General features: G+C 41.2%; 1 protein-coding gene and 1 long non-coding RNA gene across 3 annotated transcripts in view; one reads left to right on the forward strand and one right to left on the reverse strand.

Annotated features, from left to right (window-relative positions):
- Window positions 1-573: 573 nt before the first annotated feature.
- Window positions 574-9,073, reverse strand: tbx3a (T-box transcription factor 3a). Of its 2 annotated transcripts, none has more exons than XM_031757586.2 (7): window positions 7,973-9,073; window positions 6,701-6,968; window positions 6,143-6,289; window positions 5,069-5,145; window positions 4,629-4,786; window positions 3,429-4,072; window positions 574-2,458 (listed from the first exon to the last, which is right to left on the reverse strand). In XM_031757586.2, exons 1-7 carry the CDS (start codon window positions 8,362-8,364, stop codon window positions 2,012-2,014), a joined length of 2,133 nt encoding a protein of 710 aa, XP_031613446.1. In that variant the 5' UTR covers window positions 8,365-9,073; the 3' UTR covers window positions 574-2,011. The 2 variants fall into 2 exon arrangements, with proteins under 2 accessions (XP_031613446.1, XP_039471647.1); XM_039615713.1 differs by having other exon boundaries at window positions 6,686-6,968.
- The window catches only part of LOC120441285, a 34,445-nt gene continuing 26,228 nt past the window's right edge, over window positions 8,612-16,828 (forward strand). The window contains exon 1 of the long non-coding RNA XR_005613957.1: window positions 8,612-8,738. This is a non-coding gene — a long non-coding RNA (uncharacterized LOC120441285). The remainder of the gene's footprint in view (window positions 8,739-16,828) is intronic.

Consider the following 16,828-nt stretch of genomic DNA (forward strand, 5'->3'; position numbering starts at 1 on the left):
CCTCATTAGCAGTGTCAGTTTCATGTGGCTCCTCTAATGTTGTCCTTTTTCTTTTCTTTTCTTTTACTAAACCGAAACCAAACATCGGACCTGTTTGGCCAAAATCAACATTTTCAAGGTGCGATATCAAATCCAAAAATTGCTGGCCTGAAAACCTCCAAATTCTCAGCTTGTAAAGTAATTCCAAGATTTTTTGTTAAACTGCACCACCTTTCTTGCAGATTTCCACAATAAGATTAATTCACAGTACATTTGTAACACTCTGGCTTGCATTTGACGCCAAGTGAGACCCGTAAAAACGGCGCTGAATTACACCGTGAGGCCTCTTATGCAGGTAGCCATCCCAGGTTCTGACTTATCTTAATTGGACTTTTTGAACGCAGCATAGACTGTGAGAGACTACACTCACCTTCACAAAGTAATCAAAAACATGGTGGCAGAAATTTTTGCGACTGTGTCGCACAATCCCAGCTTTCTATAGGCCGGTATGCGATTTTAATTGAGAACTGTAGTTTAAAATAGTTCTCCGCTGTATAGGATAAAGCGAGAGAAAAAGACGAAAAAGAAAAGAAAGGCATTTCAACATTTTATTGAAACTTTCAAGAACACGATGTCGATGTTGTAAACTAGACATAACTCCAATACAACATAACCCACTGACAACTTAAGAAACACAAAAAGAAACCTTCATATTTTCGAGTATGCGGCACTTTTACGATCAGACTCGCAAAGTATGTTAATAACAAAAAGATTGTCCACTTTTTTCACACTTCAACACCACTTTTTTTTTCTTTTAAAAACCCTTCTCCAAAAATAATATATACGTTTTTTTCAAGCCATTGGTGCAGTGCGTTGTCGCTTTTTCATTCGTCTTAAACAGTAGGACTTCACACACGGGGACAAGTGAAAATACAATGGCACATGAGTGTGAATAACTAGCTCAGTGGATATTTGGGAAGGGGGTAAAGTCCATATTTTAAATGGGGTATAAATGCAGATGGCAACAAAAAAGGATAATAGTCCACAAACTATCTTTACACAGGTATATCGACAATAAATTAAGAACAGATCCCTAAAAACAAACTACTCAGTTGTATTTACAAGCAATAACAATATGAAATAATTACATAAATATTTTATATATTCCTATTTACAGCGATGATCAATACCACCTTTCATTTTCATTTCTTTTTTCTTTTATATTTACTTTAAATTCCTGCTTCCCTTTGCCTGCATGCCTGGGTCACACACTTGTCTCGGAGCACCAGTCATTTTAGAATCGGCCTATTCTCATTAAAAAAAGCATAAAGAAAAACTAATTTTCTTTTTTTCTTTTTTCTTTTTTTTTTTTTACAGTTCATAACCTAATTGAAAAGAAAATTAAATGAATACGTGATAATTATATTTAAATGGAATATTTTCCCACTATTTTTCGTTTAACTTTTTTTTAACTGTTGAAATGACATTCGGTTTCTTTTAGAGGGCATGCAACGTTTTCAATGAATTAATAGCGTACAACAAAATACAGCAGTCTTTCAAAGGTAGGTCAAACGGTACTGGATTCAGACAAGTCAAATCAAATCAGAGTGCATATTGAAAAAAAAAAACACTTCACCCCCCCATGTGTGTACAATAACGTTAGGAGACAGGACACAGCAGCAACTTCTCCTAAATCTGTAAGTCACACCCATGCCAGCGATTCAGTTTCAATACTTGTACGGTATTCAGGTGACAGGATACGAGTGATGTTTAATTTAACAAAAAAAAAAAGAGAGAGAGAGAGAGCGAGAGAAAGAAATGTACAGATCCGATGATTATTAAACAAAGTGCATTTCAGAAACGAAAAACATCCAACAGTTCACGGTTTGAGCTTTTCTTTTAAAAAACCTGCATCAGTCTACGAGGGTGTCCTTGTCAGTGATGTCATCACCTTCAACGTGTCGATGTGTTTCACTTTTCAAGACAACAAAAAAATCACAAGAAGCAGATTTGAAAACAAACAAAAAAAATCCTAGGGGGACCCGCTCCGTGGCCTGTCTTGGTTTGAGTCGAGTCCACTGACCAGGCGCTGAATGCTCTGAAGCTCGTTGGCTGCGTCTTTCTCCGTGCAAGTTTTTGGGGACATGGAGACCGATCCGGAGGATATTGTGGACGAATGACTGGTCACCTCCGACGTGGAATCCAGGGTGACAGCGGACACTGGGCTCGCCGGTATGATGCCTTCCCCTTTCAGCTCGGCCCCGCCGCTGGCCATGGAGGGCATGGCAGTGGTGAGCAGCGTGCTGTCCGGTACCGTCATGGGGAGAGAGTAGGGGCTGTACCTGAGTCGGGGTCGGACTGCGTTCAGGAAAGGGTGCCGGTGCACCGTGGAGGAGGCAGCGGACGAGGCTGCCGCGGCTGCTGCCATGTACGTGTACGGATAAGGGAATAAATTGCCAAAGGGAGACATGGCAATGCCCTGCGGGTAAATGGGAGAAACTGAGAGTGAGCCACATATCACACCGCTGATCACACCATTCAAACACTTCTAACAGAGTAAAACAACACGTGACCCTCACCCAAAAGGGGGGGAAAGGCAAGAGAAATGCATTTGAGTTATGATTTTCCCAAAGTTTAAAAGCTTCATTTTGTCACACTTCATTGAATCTGCTTGGAGATTTTACGTTCACTGATCCAGAGCGAGGATTTGACTTGTAAAGATCGTTGTAGCTTCCATGCACTACGCAGGGTTTTCACAAATATTCAAAATATTCAGCTTTACGATCCACTCTAAAAACACATTTTGCACTTGTTTAAGAATTAAGAACGCAAGTGAAAAATCGGGTTCCCTGATGCTTCCGCTAAAGAAACCATAAGGCTTGCTTTGACAATAAATAGAGGAAAATAGACACTTTGTTGTCTATTAAAGCATATTGATCTTTCCTTATTTGAGTCATAAGGTATTTTATTACTCCCCATTGTGGCTCTAAAACGCACAATTAATGACCTTTTATGAAAACAAAATTAACAGAAGAATTTTAAAAAGCTTTTTGGAAGGTTGCCTCAAATCCAGCCTTTCTTAACCAGACATAGTTACTCTAGAATCAACAACAAGAGTCCAAAGTGAAATCTAGCAAAACCATGCCCACGACACCGTGCTCAGTCAAAATACAGCTGCATGACTTCACTTCGAATATTAGCCCATTTGGCCTTAAAACAAAATAAACAAACCCCCGCAAGAACAATACAGCCGCACACTTAAACGCACACACACGCACAACCACACACACACTTTCTCAAGTCGTGTTCACGCTAACTTATGAGCATTAGATGCATAGTATTATCTCACACGATATTAAATCTGGGCCTAGTCGGCAGTGTTGAAATGCCAATCACGTGTTTGCGCAAAGCTGGCGGTAGGCCCACAGGCCAGAGAAAACGGGTTTTACCTGTGATGCCAAGACGTGTTGTTGCAGATGAAAGGGCAGACCTGGCGCCCCCGTCAAGCTTTGCGGAGGTGATGCCATACTAGCTGTGTCCATGGTGCTCACCCCTCCCGTGGACACGGCTGTCAATAGTGGTCCCATGCCTGCGGCCATGTTTGAGAATGCGCCCCCCATGTTGAACTGACTGGGGTGCAAGAGAAACGGATGTGCGCTCCCTAGGTGATTAAAAAACTGTTGTCCTGTTAGGCCTGTAGGAAATCCAAAATTATGCAGGTGGCTGTGACCTATGTGTGCGCTGTCAGTCTGAACGGTCAAAGGCATGAAACTGTCCTTGCTTATTGACCTACATTCGTCCGTTTTGGGATGGTCCTGGTTCGGGCTCTTGAGTTCTTCTCCAGAGCGGGTGGTACTAGAGATAACAGTGATGGGGCTCTGTCGTGAGTCTGCCTGGCTTTTCTCAGTCCTGGAACCGCTTTCGCGGTTCCTACTAGTAGAGTCACTGTTACTGAACGGATGCCCTTTAGCTGGACTCGCCTCGTGATCCTTCCCGTCCTCTGTGGTGGTGGAAATCTTGCTGGAGTCCGGACCATCTTTATTGTGTCCATCTTTGCTCTCGTCGTCGCTATCCTCATCGCTGTCGCAGAAGTCTGTAAGTAGGAGGAGTAGAATATCAGTTTCCCTTTCGCACATGGGTGAATCATGGCAATAATAATAACTCCTACTATCTGAGGTAGCCTGCTACAGCTGACCCTCAGAGGTCGGATAGAAAACAAACACGCAGGACATTTATTGCACAATAGTAATCCACACCGATGAGGTTTATTTGCATTGCTTCCAATAATACCTGACGGTGTGTTACACATTCTCACATGGGCTTTTTTGAGTATTTTAATGTATTTTTTGCAAATTGCTCCAAAACAGCTGTAGCAGAATATTGTTAACAATATACCACCAGCTATACTGAGGCTAATCCTTTTTTAATTGTTTATTGTTAATCTGAACGAGACAGTCATTGTAGAGACTTTCCCTATCAATTTTCCTCATGTAAATGATCAGCTATTCATTCATAGCTTGGCCTCGCAGATTTAATTCAACACATTACGTTCAGCTACCCTGCAAACGTCTTGGCACAGTGGAAATTTTACGAGTTGACACATGACTTGTGATCAGAGCTGTGACTAGTGGTGGGGTCTGTCAGCCTACCTTTCAGGTGTGGGGGGCCCACTGTAGACACGGCAGGGGACGAGGCCTGGCCGAAACACTTAAAAGAAGGCTGCTCTCCAGAGGAGTCGTCTGAAGCCCCGTTTTCCTTTTTCTGCTGCTCCTCGTACGAACGCATGGATTGCAGGGCCAGCTGTTTCCTGTGCACAAGTAGCTAGGTTATTATAAGTGATAGCCACAGTACAGTTAAAAAACATAAATAATGCAGAATCTTATTAAGATTATTTTAATTCAAAAGATTTATGACTTTAGAATTAGTCTATAGATCTAGCGTAATCTTGTGAAGAGCCGGACTCCCTGCGGTTACTGTGGAGGCTTAGACGTAATTTTAATCCAGCGAGATCACTGTCTGTCTACATGTAGCCTAAATCTTAAGTAAGTCTTTATTTTCACGTATATTCACGTTTTTCCCTCTTGCTTACCTCTTTTCCCTTCTCCCATTGCCCGTGTCACGGAATCCTTTAGCAAATGGATTATGGTCGATTTTCAGCTGCGTTATCTGAAATAATTGAAACTGTGTGTAAATAACAGTAAATAGGAAAGGAAACACCACTAAAAGTCATTCAGTGCAGCTTTAAGCCAGTTATTGTTCCAACTTTACAAGACACAATGATCACTGGTCCCAAAGGCCAAAGTTTTGTGGAACTTATTTTGGGGGGTTTTAGAGGTAAAACGCGATAAACAAAAAGACGCACGAACACAAAGAAAGCACGAGTCCTCCTATTGGCACGTTTCTCCACGAGTGTGAAGTATGCAGCGTTGTTTGTGATTTTTGCAAAACTTTATTCACTCACCACTTCCCCTCCAGCTGGCAGTGATAGAACTGCAGATGGGAGGGCAGATGTGGTGCCAAGGGGTTTCCAGCTCTTCCAAAGAGCCACTGAGATGATTTTTATTTTATTTTATTTTAATGTATTTTTTTTCTTACAAAGAATAAAACGCTACCATGCACCACAGTCAATGTCCCTCTTTCCCCCTTTTACGTTTCTTCGCCCCCTGTGCACACACTGTAGCTGTACACACACACACACACACACACACACACACACACACACACACACACACACACACACACACACACACACACACACACACACACACACACAGCGTGCAATCACAAATGCAAAGACAGGGAGAACGAGAGTGGGTCTGGGTCTGAGCCAAATCCTTTCCACGTGATTAAATAAAAGAAAGATAACCTGCACAACATTCCTCTGAATTATGACTTTCCTACCACAGCCTGGTGAATGTGGCACTTAGTCGTAACCCCCCACCCCCCCCACCCATCACTCTGCCCGCCTTCGCCAAACCCTGACCCACGCTATGATACTCCAAGCTCCCAGCCTCTAACAAATATGACGTATTTCATATTTTATGACAACAAAAAGGTGCAGAGCAGAAAGTAAAGCGCGTCTGGCACGGCTAGGGAGGCTACATTGGAGAAAGAAAATTCAGAATATAAGCTCAGCAGGCCTCTGGGCAATAATTGCGCTTACCTTGTCATTTTGATAAGCGGTCACAGCAATGAAATCCGTTTCAGGAAAAACGTAAGTCCTGAAGGTACTGTACGGGAGTTTGAGAATATCGTTGGCCCTCACAATGTGAAAACGGGGCTGATATTTGTGCATCGAGTTAAGAATGGTCTGCAACACACACAGTCACAAACATGAGCAATTCTAAACGGCTCGCAATACAAAAAGATTTGGGCATTGTTTATTCTGTGTTACGTTATAGGATCGCTACTAGTTTGTTAAAACATAAGCTTTCTCTGTAATAAAATAGACAAATCGAGCCATATCTGCACTAAAACGAGTTTAAATATCAAGCTTGATATTTGTAATAAATAAAAAATAACTCTTAAAATATCTCAACATGACCACGTTTGTCATTTTAATTTTTGTGAACGGGTCTTTTAGGTGTTCATTTAAAAAAAACAAAAACAAACTGTACTTACAAAACTAAACTAAACAATCAATTTTAAATCATGACGACATGTGTTTACTAAAGCGGTAAGTTGATAAATAGGGAAATTGACATACATTAGTTGAACTTACAAATCCATGCTTGTCAGAGATGTTATTTGTCAGCTTGAGCTTGTGAAAATTGACGACTTTTGACATCCACTGTTCACCAGTAGCCGGACTGTCCGGGTGAATGTACATCCTCTTTGGCATTTCGGGGTCGGCCTTTCCTGCCACCATCCAGCGGGAGTTATGAAATTTGTACCTGCAGTCGTCGGCTGCAACTATATCCATCAAGAGTATGTACTTTGCCTTCTTGTCCAGACCAGTGCACCTCACTTTGAAAGGAGGGAACATCCGCCTGTGACAGAACAAAAATATATTATGAACACGAATGCGTTAGAAAATAAATCAAGGGGTAAAATATCCAACAATATTTTAAAAAACACTATTTCTTTTAGGAACACGTATATAATATAAGGTCTAGATTTTAAGAAGTGTATTACACCGCTATAACCTCAGTATAACAGCCTGCTATTAACTAATCTAACTATACTATGTTGGGGAAACAAATATATTATGAGTATATATTCTCAAAAGGAATATGACATAAACTCTAAATAAATGGTGTCTTGATTCTTAATGTCACGAAAGGCCTACACACACACACACACACACACACACACACACACACACACACACACACACACACACACACACACACACACACACACACACACACACACACACACACACACACACACACACAAAATAAGATTACCGTGATGATAAAATTAATTTAGTCAGAGCTCTATGAGCCACTTTAATAGAGTATTCTGACAACAGAAAGTTTAGATAAAAAGGGCAGTGGGTAAAAAAAATATTAGCAAGCCATGTTTTTATATCATAAGATCTTTGAGGTGAAAACTAATGAAAGACATGGTTTAATATTAATAATTCATGAGCTGCATGCATAATCCCTTTTATTTTAGACGAGTGTAGAATGTTTCCCACCAATAAAGACGTCCTAGTAAAGTGTCTTTGCAGGCTGTGTAAACACGAAAATTCACACTATAGCTACAGATAGTTTCTCTTTTTATCTAACAAGCGAAAATAGATATCAGAAATGGCTGATCGTTGCGTTTTTACTCTATAACTAAAAAATGCCGTTTCAGCATTGTATTTGTGGCATATTTAGACTGAAATGTCAACGTAACCAGTTGAACCTAGAGTAATGTGAAGGCTAAAGTAATTGCAGAAATGTATCTCTATGTTTGCAGGCTAATTACACAACATCCCACATTTTGATCACACACAACAGGATTCTCTTTTAATTATTTGAATTAACACACAAACATGTTTCACCTTCCGGATTTTGTGATCACCATCTCAGTGCCCTTCTTGTGGAAAAGTTCCCAAAGCTCCTTGGCTTCCAAGTGAACTTTTGGGTCGTCCTCCACCTCTTCCTCAGGCTCCAAAGTCTTCAGAGGCCTGAGGTGGGCGGCAGCAGCCTGGTGTCCCAGAGAGGAGAAGTGAAGGCCGGTCTCCGCGGCTCCCATCAGCTGGTCCATGATCGGCTTTCCAAGGGCACCCGGCAGAGAGAGGGAGCCGCTGGGAGGGAGAGCCAGGGCCGGGAAGAAAGGAGGCTGGTGACCCAGCATTGCACTCATGGCAAATTCCGGACCCCGGTGAGGTATAAACGGATGATATGCCATACTTGATCCCTGTATGACTGGATCTCTCATCAGGAAGTTCATCCAAGAGCAGGCAACAAATGTAGACGACTAACTGGATGGAAAGCAATATTTCTTAGAACACTAAGGCTCGCGTATACCAGAGCCAAATGATGGCAAAATAAAAAACAAAAATCAAAACAAATCTGGATTTGGAAAGCTTTTTTGAAATTCCTCCTTGAACTCGACAGGAACAAGCATCCACTATTTTTTCCCAAGTTGCCGGGAAATCTCTGCAGTCATTTGCCGAATCGTTGGTCAAAAGTCTGCAAAGTGAAATGTAGAAGTGCTCTCCATTAATCTTCAAGAGTGCTGCCAGGCCGATTTTCTTCGGAGGTTAACGCGCATCGGACAACTTTCTGCGTCTTTCGGACATTAGTCGAATTAAACCGAGTGAGGTGAGTCACTTAATTGACTGCGGTGCATTCCTTCTCTTCTGCTGCTGTTTACAATATCGGCATTCCTGTTAAAATGGGTTCCCTCTTATTGGCTTCAGTCCTGCAGCGAAAGCGACGTGTTGAAATATTTCGATAGCGCCGAATAATCCCCCTGCCTTTACTCGCTCCGGACATGTACCCTTACACGCGCGCACACACTTTATTCCTCCTCTCCCTTTCACGCACACACACATTTCAGGGAAAGACGTGTGCAAAAGAAAGGAGTCCGCTGACGGCCAGCGAGAGAGAGAGAGAGAGAAAGAGAGGTGGTAAGGTCCCAGCTCCGTGATTTTCCTAGCGCCTCTGTGGCCCATAGGGCTTCATACTGTATGGATGTGTATGCAACAGAGAGTAGCAGCGCTCGGTTTGATTGGCTCTTTGACGCTTTCGGACCAATTGTGTGGCTGCGTAGGCGTGGTTTTAACAGGTCGGGTGGAGGGGACAGACTTCAGACTTATAAAAAGGTGTTTGGAAACTAAAAAGGGCTTTGCCGTGAAACACCACCCTGCCTCAGCCAGTGTTGTGTGAATATGTCAACATCGTTATAGAACTTGCGCTATTGGTCGGTGTGTGAGACCCAGCGAAAGGGAGAGAGCAGACAAGCCAAGCCGGGAGATCGGCTCGCTTTGTCGGCCGGTTGTTGTGTTGCGCTGCTGAATTCCTTCTCTGTCCCATTCCCCACCGTATCACCGTGTTTTCTTTTTTCTTTTTGGTTTGAATACCACGAAGGCAGTCCTGCTGGGTTATAATCAGATTTGTGTAATAATTTAATATAACAATTTATTTTTTTCACTTCGCAGTTTACAGAGTCTGCGAGCACAGATTTATCAGCACCGGAAAACAGAGGAACATTTCCAGTAACGACCTCCTTTGAAATCAAAGTTCAGGAAAATATGACCGGGTGACGGATGAAGCGCTCTATGATAAGCTCCTGACTGTAATATAACGTTAGGCGAATATTATGACACCTGTGAGGCTTTCGAGAACAGTTATTTTAACTTGAATTAGTTTATTAGACTATTAATTTTATTTTGATTTTTAAAAATTTGAAAGCTCACGGGTGTAAGGTGTGTTCATTTTTAATTTTATTTATTATCTTCCTAGATTATACTCCCTACAGTGAGGTCTTCACTTCCACTTTTCCTCATCAAGCCATGTTTGGATTTGACTCGGTGTGAGAGACGCGTGCTGTACATATGGTGTGGAAATGTTAATACATTATTTTGATGAGCCAGTGAATATGAATATTTTCATTTCGACTTGAAATGGGTTTTGTTAACAGCCAAGTTCATCTTCGCTAAGGCTCATCCCGTATCACAAGTTTGCGCGCAAATACCCAGAGGACCACAGTTCGGGGAGGATGTGCTCACTTGTGCTACTGCATTATCACTTCCCCAACAAAACGTCTATGTTTTGAATCATAGCCTACCAATCAATTCTCTTGTTAAATATAGCACACTTTCCCGGCACAACTGTCTCTGGGAAACAATTCCGTTATAGCCTGCCTCTGCAAAATGACAGTTGCTCACGCTGAATAACCAACTAGGTGTTATTGATAATGCACGGGTATTTTTTTGAGCTATCTGAGCCAGTGTTGTTCCTGTTACACCCGTACAAGCTGTCATAACCTATTTTCCATAACCGCTATAGCCTAAGGTCCACAGTGCAGTTCCATAACGGTAATATGCAGTATGCGCCTATTAACAATGCTGATGTACTTATAAGATGCTTAAAAACGCCAATTAGAAGCAGCTCATTAGTCGGTGCAGTGACAGTTTTTTTCTGCACAGCGTCGAAGTGAACCCAAGACAAAGACACGCTAGTGCTCTCCAAAATGCAATTTAACCACTAATTCACAAGTAAACTAGAGTGCAGTGGCCAGTCAGCAGCCTTGGGCAAACATTGACCATCAATTCTCAGTCATTTGTCTGTCTCCATGGATCCAGGCGGGGACCGCGTGGATCTGAGAGTCCTTGAGGGACTGAGCAAATTCTTACAAAAATCAACAGGGATGTAGTGAATTATGATGATTCTGCATGCACGATTCTGAATATTTTCACAACTTGCAAATGTGGCCTGCTTGTTGCACACTGGTTGTTAGAATTTGTTAAAGCTTGCACTGAATTGAAAACAAGTGCTTAGGGGCTTATTCTGGGAGCCAACAAAAACTGCTCGTGCTCGCAAGTATCAGTGTGAGACCACCGCGCGCATGTTGTGCACGTTTTTGTTTATTGTCGGTCGGATGTCCTCTTCATCATAAGTATTATTAGGCGCTGTCTTAGAAACCTGCCCCTCTTGCCTGTGTAGATGCTGTATACAAGTGCGTAAAATGGAGTGCATGCATATATTCCCCAGGAGATGTACTCGGATGTGGCGTATTTTCTCTGTTATTGATTTGCTATAGAAAACAAATGCGCCACTATTGATAAGCTCCAGCAACTTCTGACTGAATGGAGATCCTACAGAACACCAGGACGTAAGTAGCTAAACATTTACACTGTGCGTGCAATGTCCAGCATTAAGGTGCTGTTTTCTATATGAGAGCTTGCAGTCATCTCTTTGTGTAAGAGAGGTCAGGTCTGTGTCAATTACTGGGGCTTATTCTTCTTTAAACACTCGGCCCCATTAGCGGCACATTTCAATTTAGCGCAAGGTGTCATCAAATAGGAAGCAGTGTTGACACTGTGGCAGCCTTCCAGGCTATGTGGCCAAGCTGCCTTCATTAGCTAAGCAAGTAGGGAATGGTCAATACTTATAAACTTTTACAGGGTTAGGGCTCTCAGGGACTTCAGGAGGCTATAAAAAGGTCTGAGCTGACACAACTGATTGATGAAGCCAACTTTGTCAGCGCTTCCCTTTTCTACAGAGATCATGCATATCAAAATCAGAAGGGGTAGTATATTTGACTGGACAGCCTCTAAAATTTCTCACTCCACGTGTGTGGGTGGGTGGGTGGTTTGCGTGATTTTAGGCAGCTTCGGGGATGGCTTGTGTTTTAAAGCTGTCATGCTGCACTGTCCACACAGTTTACGAAATGATCCTTGAACGATGTGACTTAAGATGCTTGGAAAAAAGGTAGAGAAGAAGAAGAGAAAACTACAACCACTCTGTGTTTTTATTACTTTATTTTATTTTTGTTTATATTCCTTTACAAGCCTTAAAATATTATCAGGGATGAAAAAATCTGCACTGATGTCATGGGTTATGAAGCTTTCATTGCTTAACTACACAGAGCAGCTACACTGTGTAGGTTCATTAAGCAAAGCTTCAAAGACATTCCTGGAATTGATCATGGAGCTGCAAGTGATGTAATGTATGCTGTCCTGTTTATTTGCAGATTGTTAATGATAAGCAAGGACAGACTTGGTGGCACCACTCCTGGATAGAGGAGATTGTCTGGTGAGAATCATCAGCCCTAACAGAACATGATAGGAAAAGGAAACATCACAAGATTGGGATATCCAAGAAGTATAATGACCCCAAACTTCATTATGTACACCCCAACAAGAAGCAGAGGAGGGGGGGAGGGGTTTCAATTAACAGCATAATGACTTTCTGAATACAAACCATTTACCTCAGACATTTAGGTGGGGCTAAAATTGATTAACCAAGACCATATTGCCCCCCAAAAGAGTGCAGACTGTAAATTGCTCTAGCCAGAATAACACAAATGTTTTAGTCAATTGGCTGGAGGATTGATAAGCTCTTTACCTGTTGATGAAATGTCCCTGTCAATCATTTTTGTCAAGTCAACCCTTGTTCTCATCAATTCTTGCAATGGCCAGTTATGGCTATTGATTGAATACTATTTTAGTTAATTAGGGGATGTGCCTATTGATGGCAAAACATTGACTACAGGATGACTAAGGAAAATGGTATTTTTTAAATTTTATCTTAGGCAGATATTTGCTGTTTTTGGTTAAAGTTGCATCAGCAACGATGAGGCAGCTGGAAGATGGGGGGGAAAAGAATAAAGCTTTATATTCATAATTTAAACAGGACACAATGCTTTAAAGACCTCTGGGGTGCAAAAAAACAAAGCAAAAAACCCAAACAAATCTGACACAAGGTATAAAAAACAAACTGATTCATTTATACATTTATTGATTACGTGAAAGGAATGAAATCAGTGTCGCCAGTTTAGATATTGAGAAACTATACATACAAACATTTCAGTATAATCGTGTTTAGATCAAGAAATCACAGGAGTTTGTTTTGTTTAAAATGGCTTGCATTTTCCAAAGGAGCCCACAAAAAAAGTTTGTGAAATGTTTCCTATTTACATAAACCAGGCCATGCCCATTATTCCTGTTGCTGCAGAAAAGAGTAAGAACTGACAGCTGCGTTTTGAAAGTGCAATGTACACAACGCTATTAGAACAAAACCAGTCCAGTGGCATGCATCACCTGTAGAGTATAATGCGGGGGATTTGTCTGCTCAACCCCATAAACAGCCGTCAGGCTTTCTCTGTAGCTACACGCTGTGTGATCAGGACACTCATTGCAAATGCCTCAGATGTGGACCATGTGTCAAAAGTCTTCAGCTTGCTTTACGTGCCACCACTCGCCAACGTGGGAGATAAGCATCTTTCCTGCTGTATCCTGAGCAATGGGAATCCTACTGGAACTAGTTTTGCATGCTAAAAAGCAAACAATAGTAAATGGGGAACAGAAAATTCCTCAGGTTATTTGTCATCAAGTTAGCACAGTATAAATATGCTCCTGCTATGTTCATGAGATGTAACTGTTAGGGACTATTTTGGGTTTAAATCAAAAACTATTTGGGTTTGGGCAGAACGGTGGCCAGGGAAGGCCCCTATGTTGGTATCTGCTGTCCATTTAGCTTCCTCACCATTGGCATCCACTCTGCTGCTTTGGGTTTATGGTCTCACAAAGTTATAAGGTTTTGCCATTGAGTGCAACCTAAAGACACGGTGCTTTTAAGAGCAGAGTGGTATAAAGCAGTGCATTCCTCAACCAAGGGAATCTTGGACTAAGGGGTTAGGGTGGCTTCTCTCTAGAGGTTAAGTGGGATAAGTGTGTGGCTCATGTCAACCCCACTACCCCCCAATAGTTTCTGGAAAATTTGCAATGGGGTCAGATTGGATTACTGTGTTTTTGTATTTACATGGAGACACAGGGCTTTGAAATGGAAAACCATAGGCGGAAAAGCAAGTGCCATGCAGTCTGGAAAGCTTGGTAAAAGAAACCAGCACTGATTTCCACTGACGGGATGGTTGAATACATGTCTTTTATGTCTTTCTGTCCCACAATCAGATATTTGCTGACCAAGAATGGTGATTGAGGTAAATGGATCAAGCGTAATACCAATCTTTAAAGTAAATCTATGGTAAGTACTGTGATAGACATTCAATAAGAAATAAGGAGGCTTCAGGCTCAGAGACAGACCACATCAAGGCTGTGAGTATGACTTAAAGGGAGCTGCTTAAATGCAGTAAAAAATTTGCAGCCCAGTTATGCTACATAAACAGCAGTGCACCCCATCCCTAAATGACCTTATAAAACTATCTTAGGTGCCAGTACCCTCAAGGTAAGCCAGGTCTTCCTGGATTTGTGCCTCAGGTGGTCTGTCATATTTCCTGTTGAACCTCGCTGCAACCTGCTGGGATAAGTTTTGTGAGTTATTTTGAGAAGGTTTCTCCAGCCACTCCCTACAGGTGCTGTGTGTAGGCCTGAGCCCATAATCCACCCTTTTCACTGCGGATTTCACTGCAGCTCATCCCATTAGTTTTTTGTTTTAGTCAACAGAAGACAGGCATGCAAAAAGAAATAAAACAGCACAGGCTTGTGTAACACGTACATTTTTTTTTTTCACATAGGATAGTGGTAAAATGTTGAGCTTTTATGAGGTACATAATGATATCACTCAGGAAATGAGGAAACCCAAATAAAAAAGATGCCTCTGAATTTGCACCTTGTGTGAAACAACCCAAGCTTTATTTTAAAAGACAGCAAATCAAGTTTTTAAGTGCCTCCTCTTAAATAATTATGACAAAAACTGCTCCAAAATGAACTGAAAAAGTTCAGATTAGTTGTCAGATCGTTCACAGGATTCACAGAATTTATTCATATTTATATACCCTTCTTCTTAAACACACCTGCTAAATTTGAGCTGAGTGAACTCACTCTTGACTTCACATTTTTCAAGCATATAGATAGAAGCAACAAGTGTCATAATAACGCTCGACGGATAATTTTAGGAAAGCCCAGGGCACACTGGAGCTCTTTGTACACAGAAACCTTTGCGGTCTTACACAAATGTTCCTGTGAGCTGTGGCCCATCTTTTTTTTTCTGCTTTTGCTGAAACTTGACCTCCCGTTTCTGGGTGAATTAACGGTTTTGTCAGAAGCGGGAACAAAAATTTGAAGTGTATGCTGCAAGCTCAAACGGCGGCAAAGTTGAGTGCGGTCAATTGAATCTCCCACATGCTTCTCCGTGCTTTGGATGCATCCCTGCAGTAACTTCTGAAACTATAATGCCTTGTAAATGTTTGCGGAAACCTCCTCTGGGTATTTGGAGCCTTGCATTAAGTTGCTTGCAGTTGAAACGTTTTCTCTTCTGAGAAATCAACAACAGACAGCAACATACATTATGTTCATATTCTCCATGTTTATTAAGATCTCGAAAGTCTTTATGTTATTTAGAAGCAGGATAGTTTTTTTTTTTTTTTTTTAAAGTTATAGAAAATGCAGCGCTTAAAAACGATGCGGATTTGTGGATAACCCCTAATAGGTACATTTCTCAGATGGGTTACGATCATAAATTAACTGGGTCATTTAATGGACTTTAAAATTAGCTATATGCTTATATCAAAAATAAATTAAGCTACTGTTATGAACTGAAACATCAACTTTATGAATATCTCTCTCTCTCTCTCTCTCTCTCTCTATATATATATATATATATATATATATATATATATATATATATATATATATATATATATATATATATATATATATAAACTTTTTAATACATCTGTTCAAAAGTAAATGTGAATGTGAATGTAATAAGTTTCAGAGCCACCTTTTCCCTTTTTCTTTTTACTAGCTGTCTGCCGTTGCTGCTTTTTCATGTTCAAATTGCAAGTCGTCAGAGAATTGTGACATTTGAAATATGAGACTGGCCGTATTTACTGAGTTAGACAATACACGAAAACCACATGAAAATCTAAAAGAAGTAGGATGCGGTTTGGAGCCGTGCTTTCATTTATTGTACTCCCCCACAGATGTTTTGTATAAAGACATTTTTTGGGGTAATGAGGGGGAGTATTTGAACGTAAGCTAAACCTGCTTGGCTTAACTTATAGAAGTCTAGAGTGACCTCTAATAAGCGCAGGGTAGGCTCAGTACGCGCAACTGCTGCAAAAATAGCACATTTGCCGAGGCAAAGAAATAAAAAAAAAATTCATGTGACTGTGCCCCCTTAGTGAGTCTATGTGCTGGACTGATGGTCATTGTGATCACGCCCGCCTTTATAGCTATATGTTAGGATATTGGATCTCACTGTGAAGTAGACAGAGAGGGGGGTTTAAATTAAAGTATCACTGCTCTGTGCAGAAACAGTTATAACTGCGTCATTTTCAAAAGATTCTGTTTACACCTGTTGATTTCAGCCCTGTATATAAAGCCACGGGTTTCTCTTCAATTAAATAAATATTTCTGATTATAGATTATAGATGAAATTATAATTTTATAAATTAAAATTATAATTTCATCTAATACTTCATGATTTCATATGTTTGCGGATCCGCGCAGAAATACAAACTCATCCTACTGCGGACACTGAGAGGACACGAATCAGCCACTCAACCAAGCAATTAAAATCCGATTAGGAAACATCTTAGTTTTCAAACGACGACAGTGAAAAAGCCTCTAACCTTTCCTCGCTGGGGTCATTCACCTAATAAGATCCATTGCCTATAGTGAAGCCGCAGACCTTCACAAATGTTCCTGGCGACCGACTGTGGCCCCAGAGACCTTTGGCAAACACGGCAGTTTAATTGGTCACTGTATTTAAGAATAAGGTGG

The sequence above is a fragment of the Oreochromis aureus genome, linkage group 7 (assembly GCF_013358895.1).
Source record: "Oreochromis aureus strain Israel breed Guangdong linkage group 7, ZZ_aureus, whole genome shotgun sequence".
Lineage (NCBI taxonomy): Eukaryota > Metazoa > Chordata > Actinopteri > Cichliformes > Cichlidae > Oreochromis > Oreochromis aureus.

Coding starts and splice junctions, on each gene's coding strand:
- tbx3a (XM_039615713.1), bottom strand. CDS start 8,364: ATGAACTTCCTGATGAGAGATCCAGTCATACAGGGATCAAGTATGGCA. Junction 6,969..7,972: donor GTGATCACAAAATCCGGAAG/GTGAAACATGTT, acceptor GTTCTGTCACAG/GCGGATGTTCCCTCCTTTCA. Junction 4,787..5,068: donor AATGGGAGAAGGGAAAAGAG/GTAAGCAAGAGG, acceptor ACTTGTGCACAG/GAAACAGCTGGCCCTGCAAT.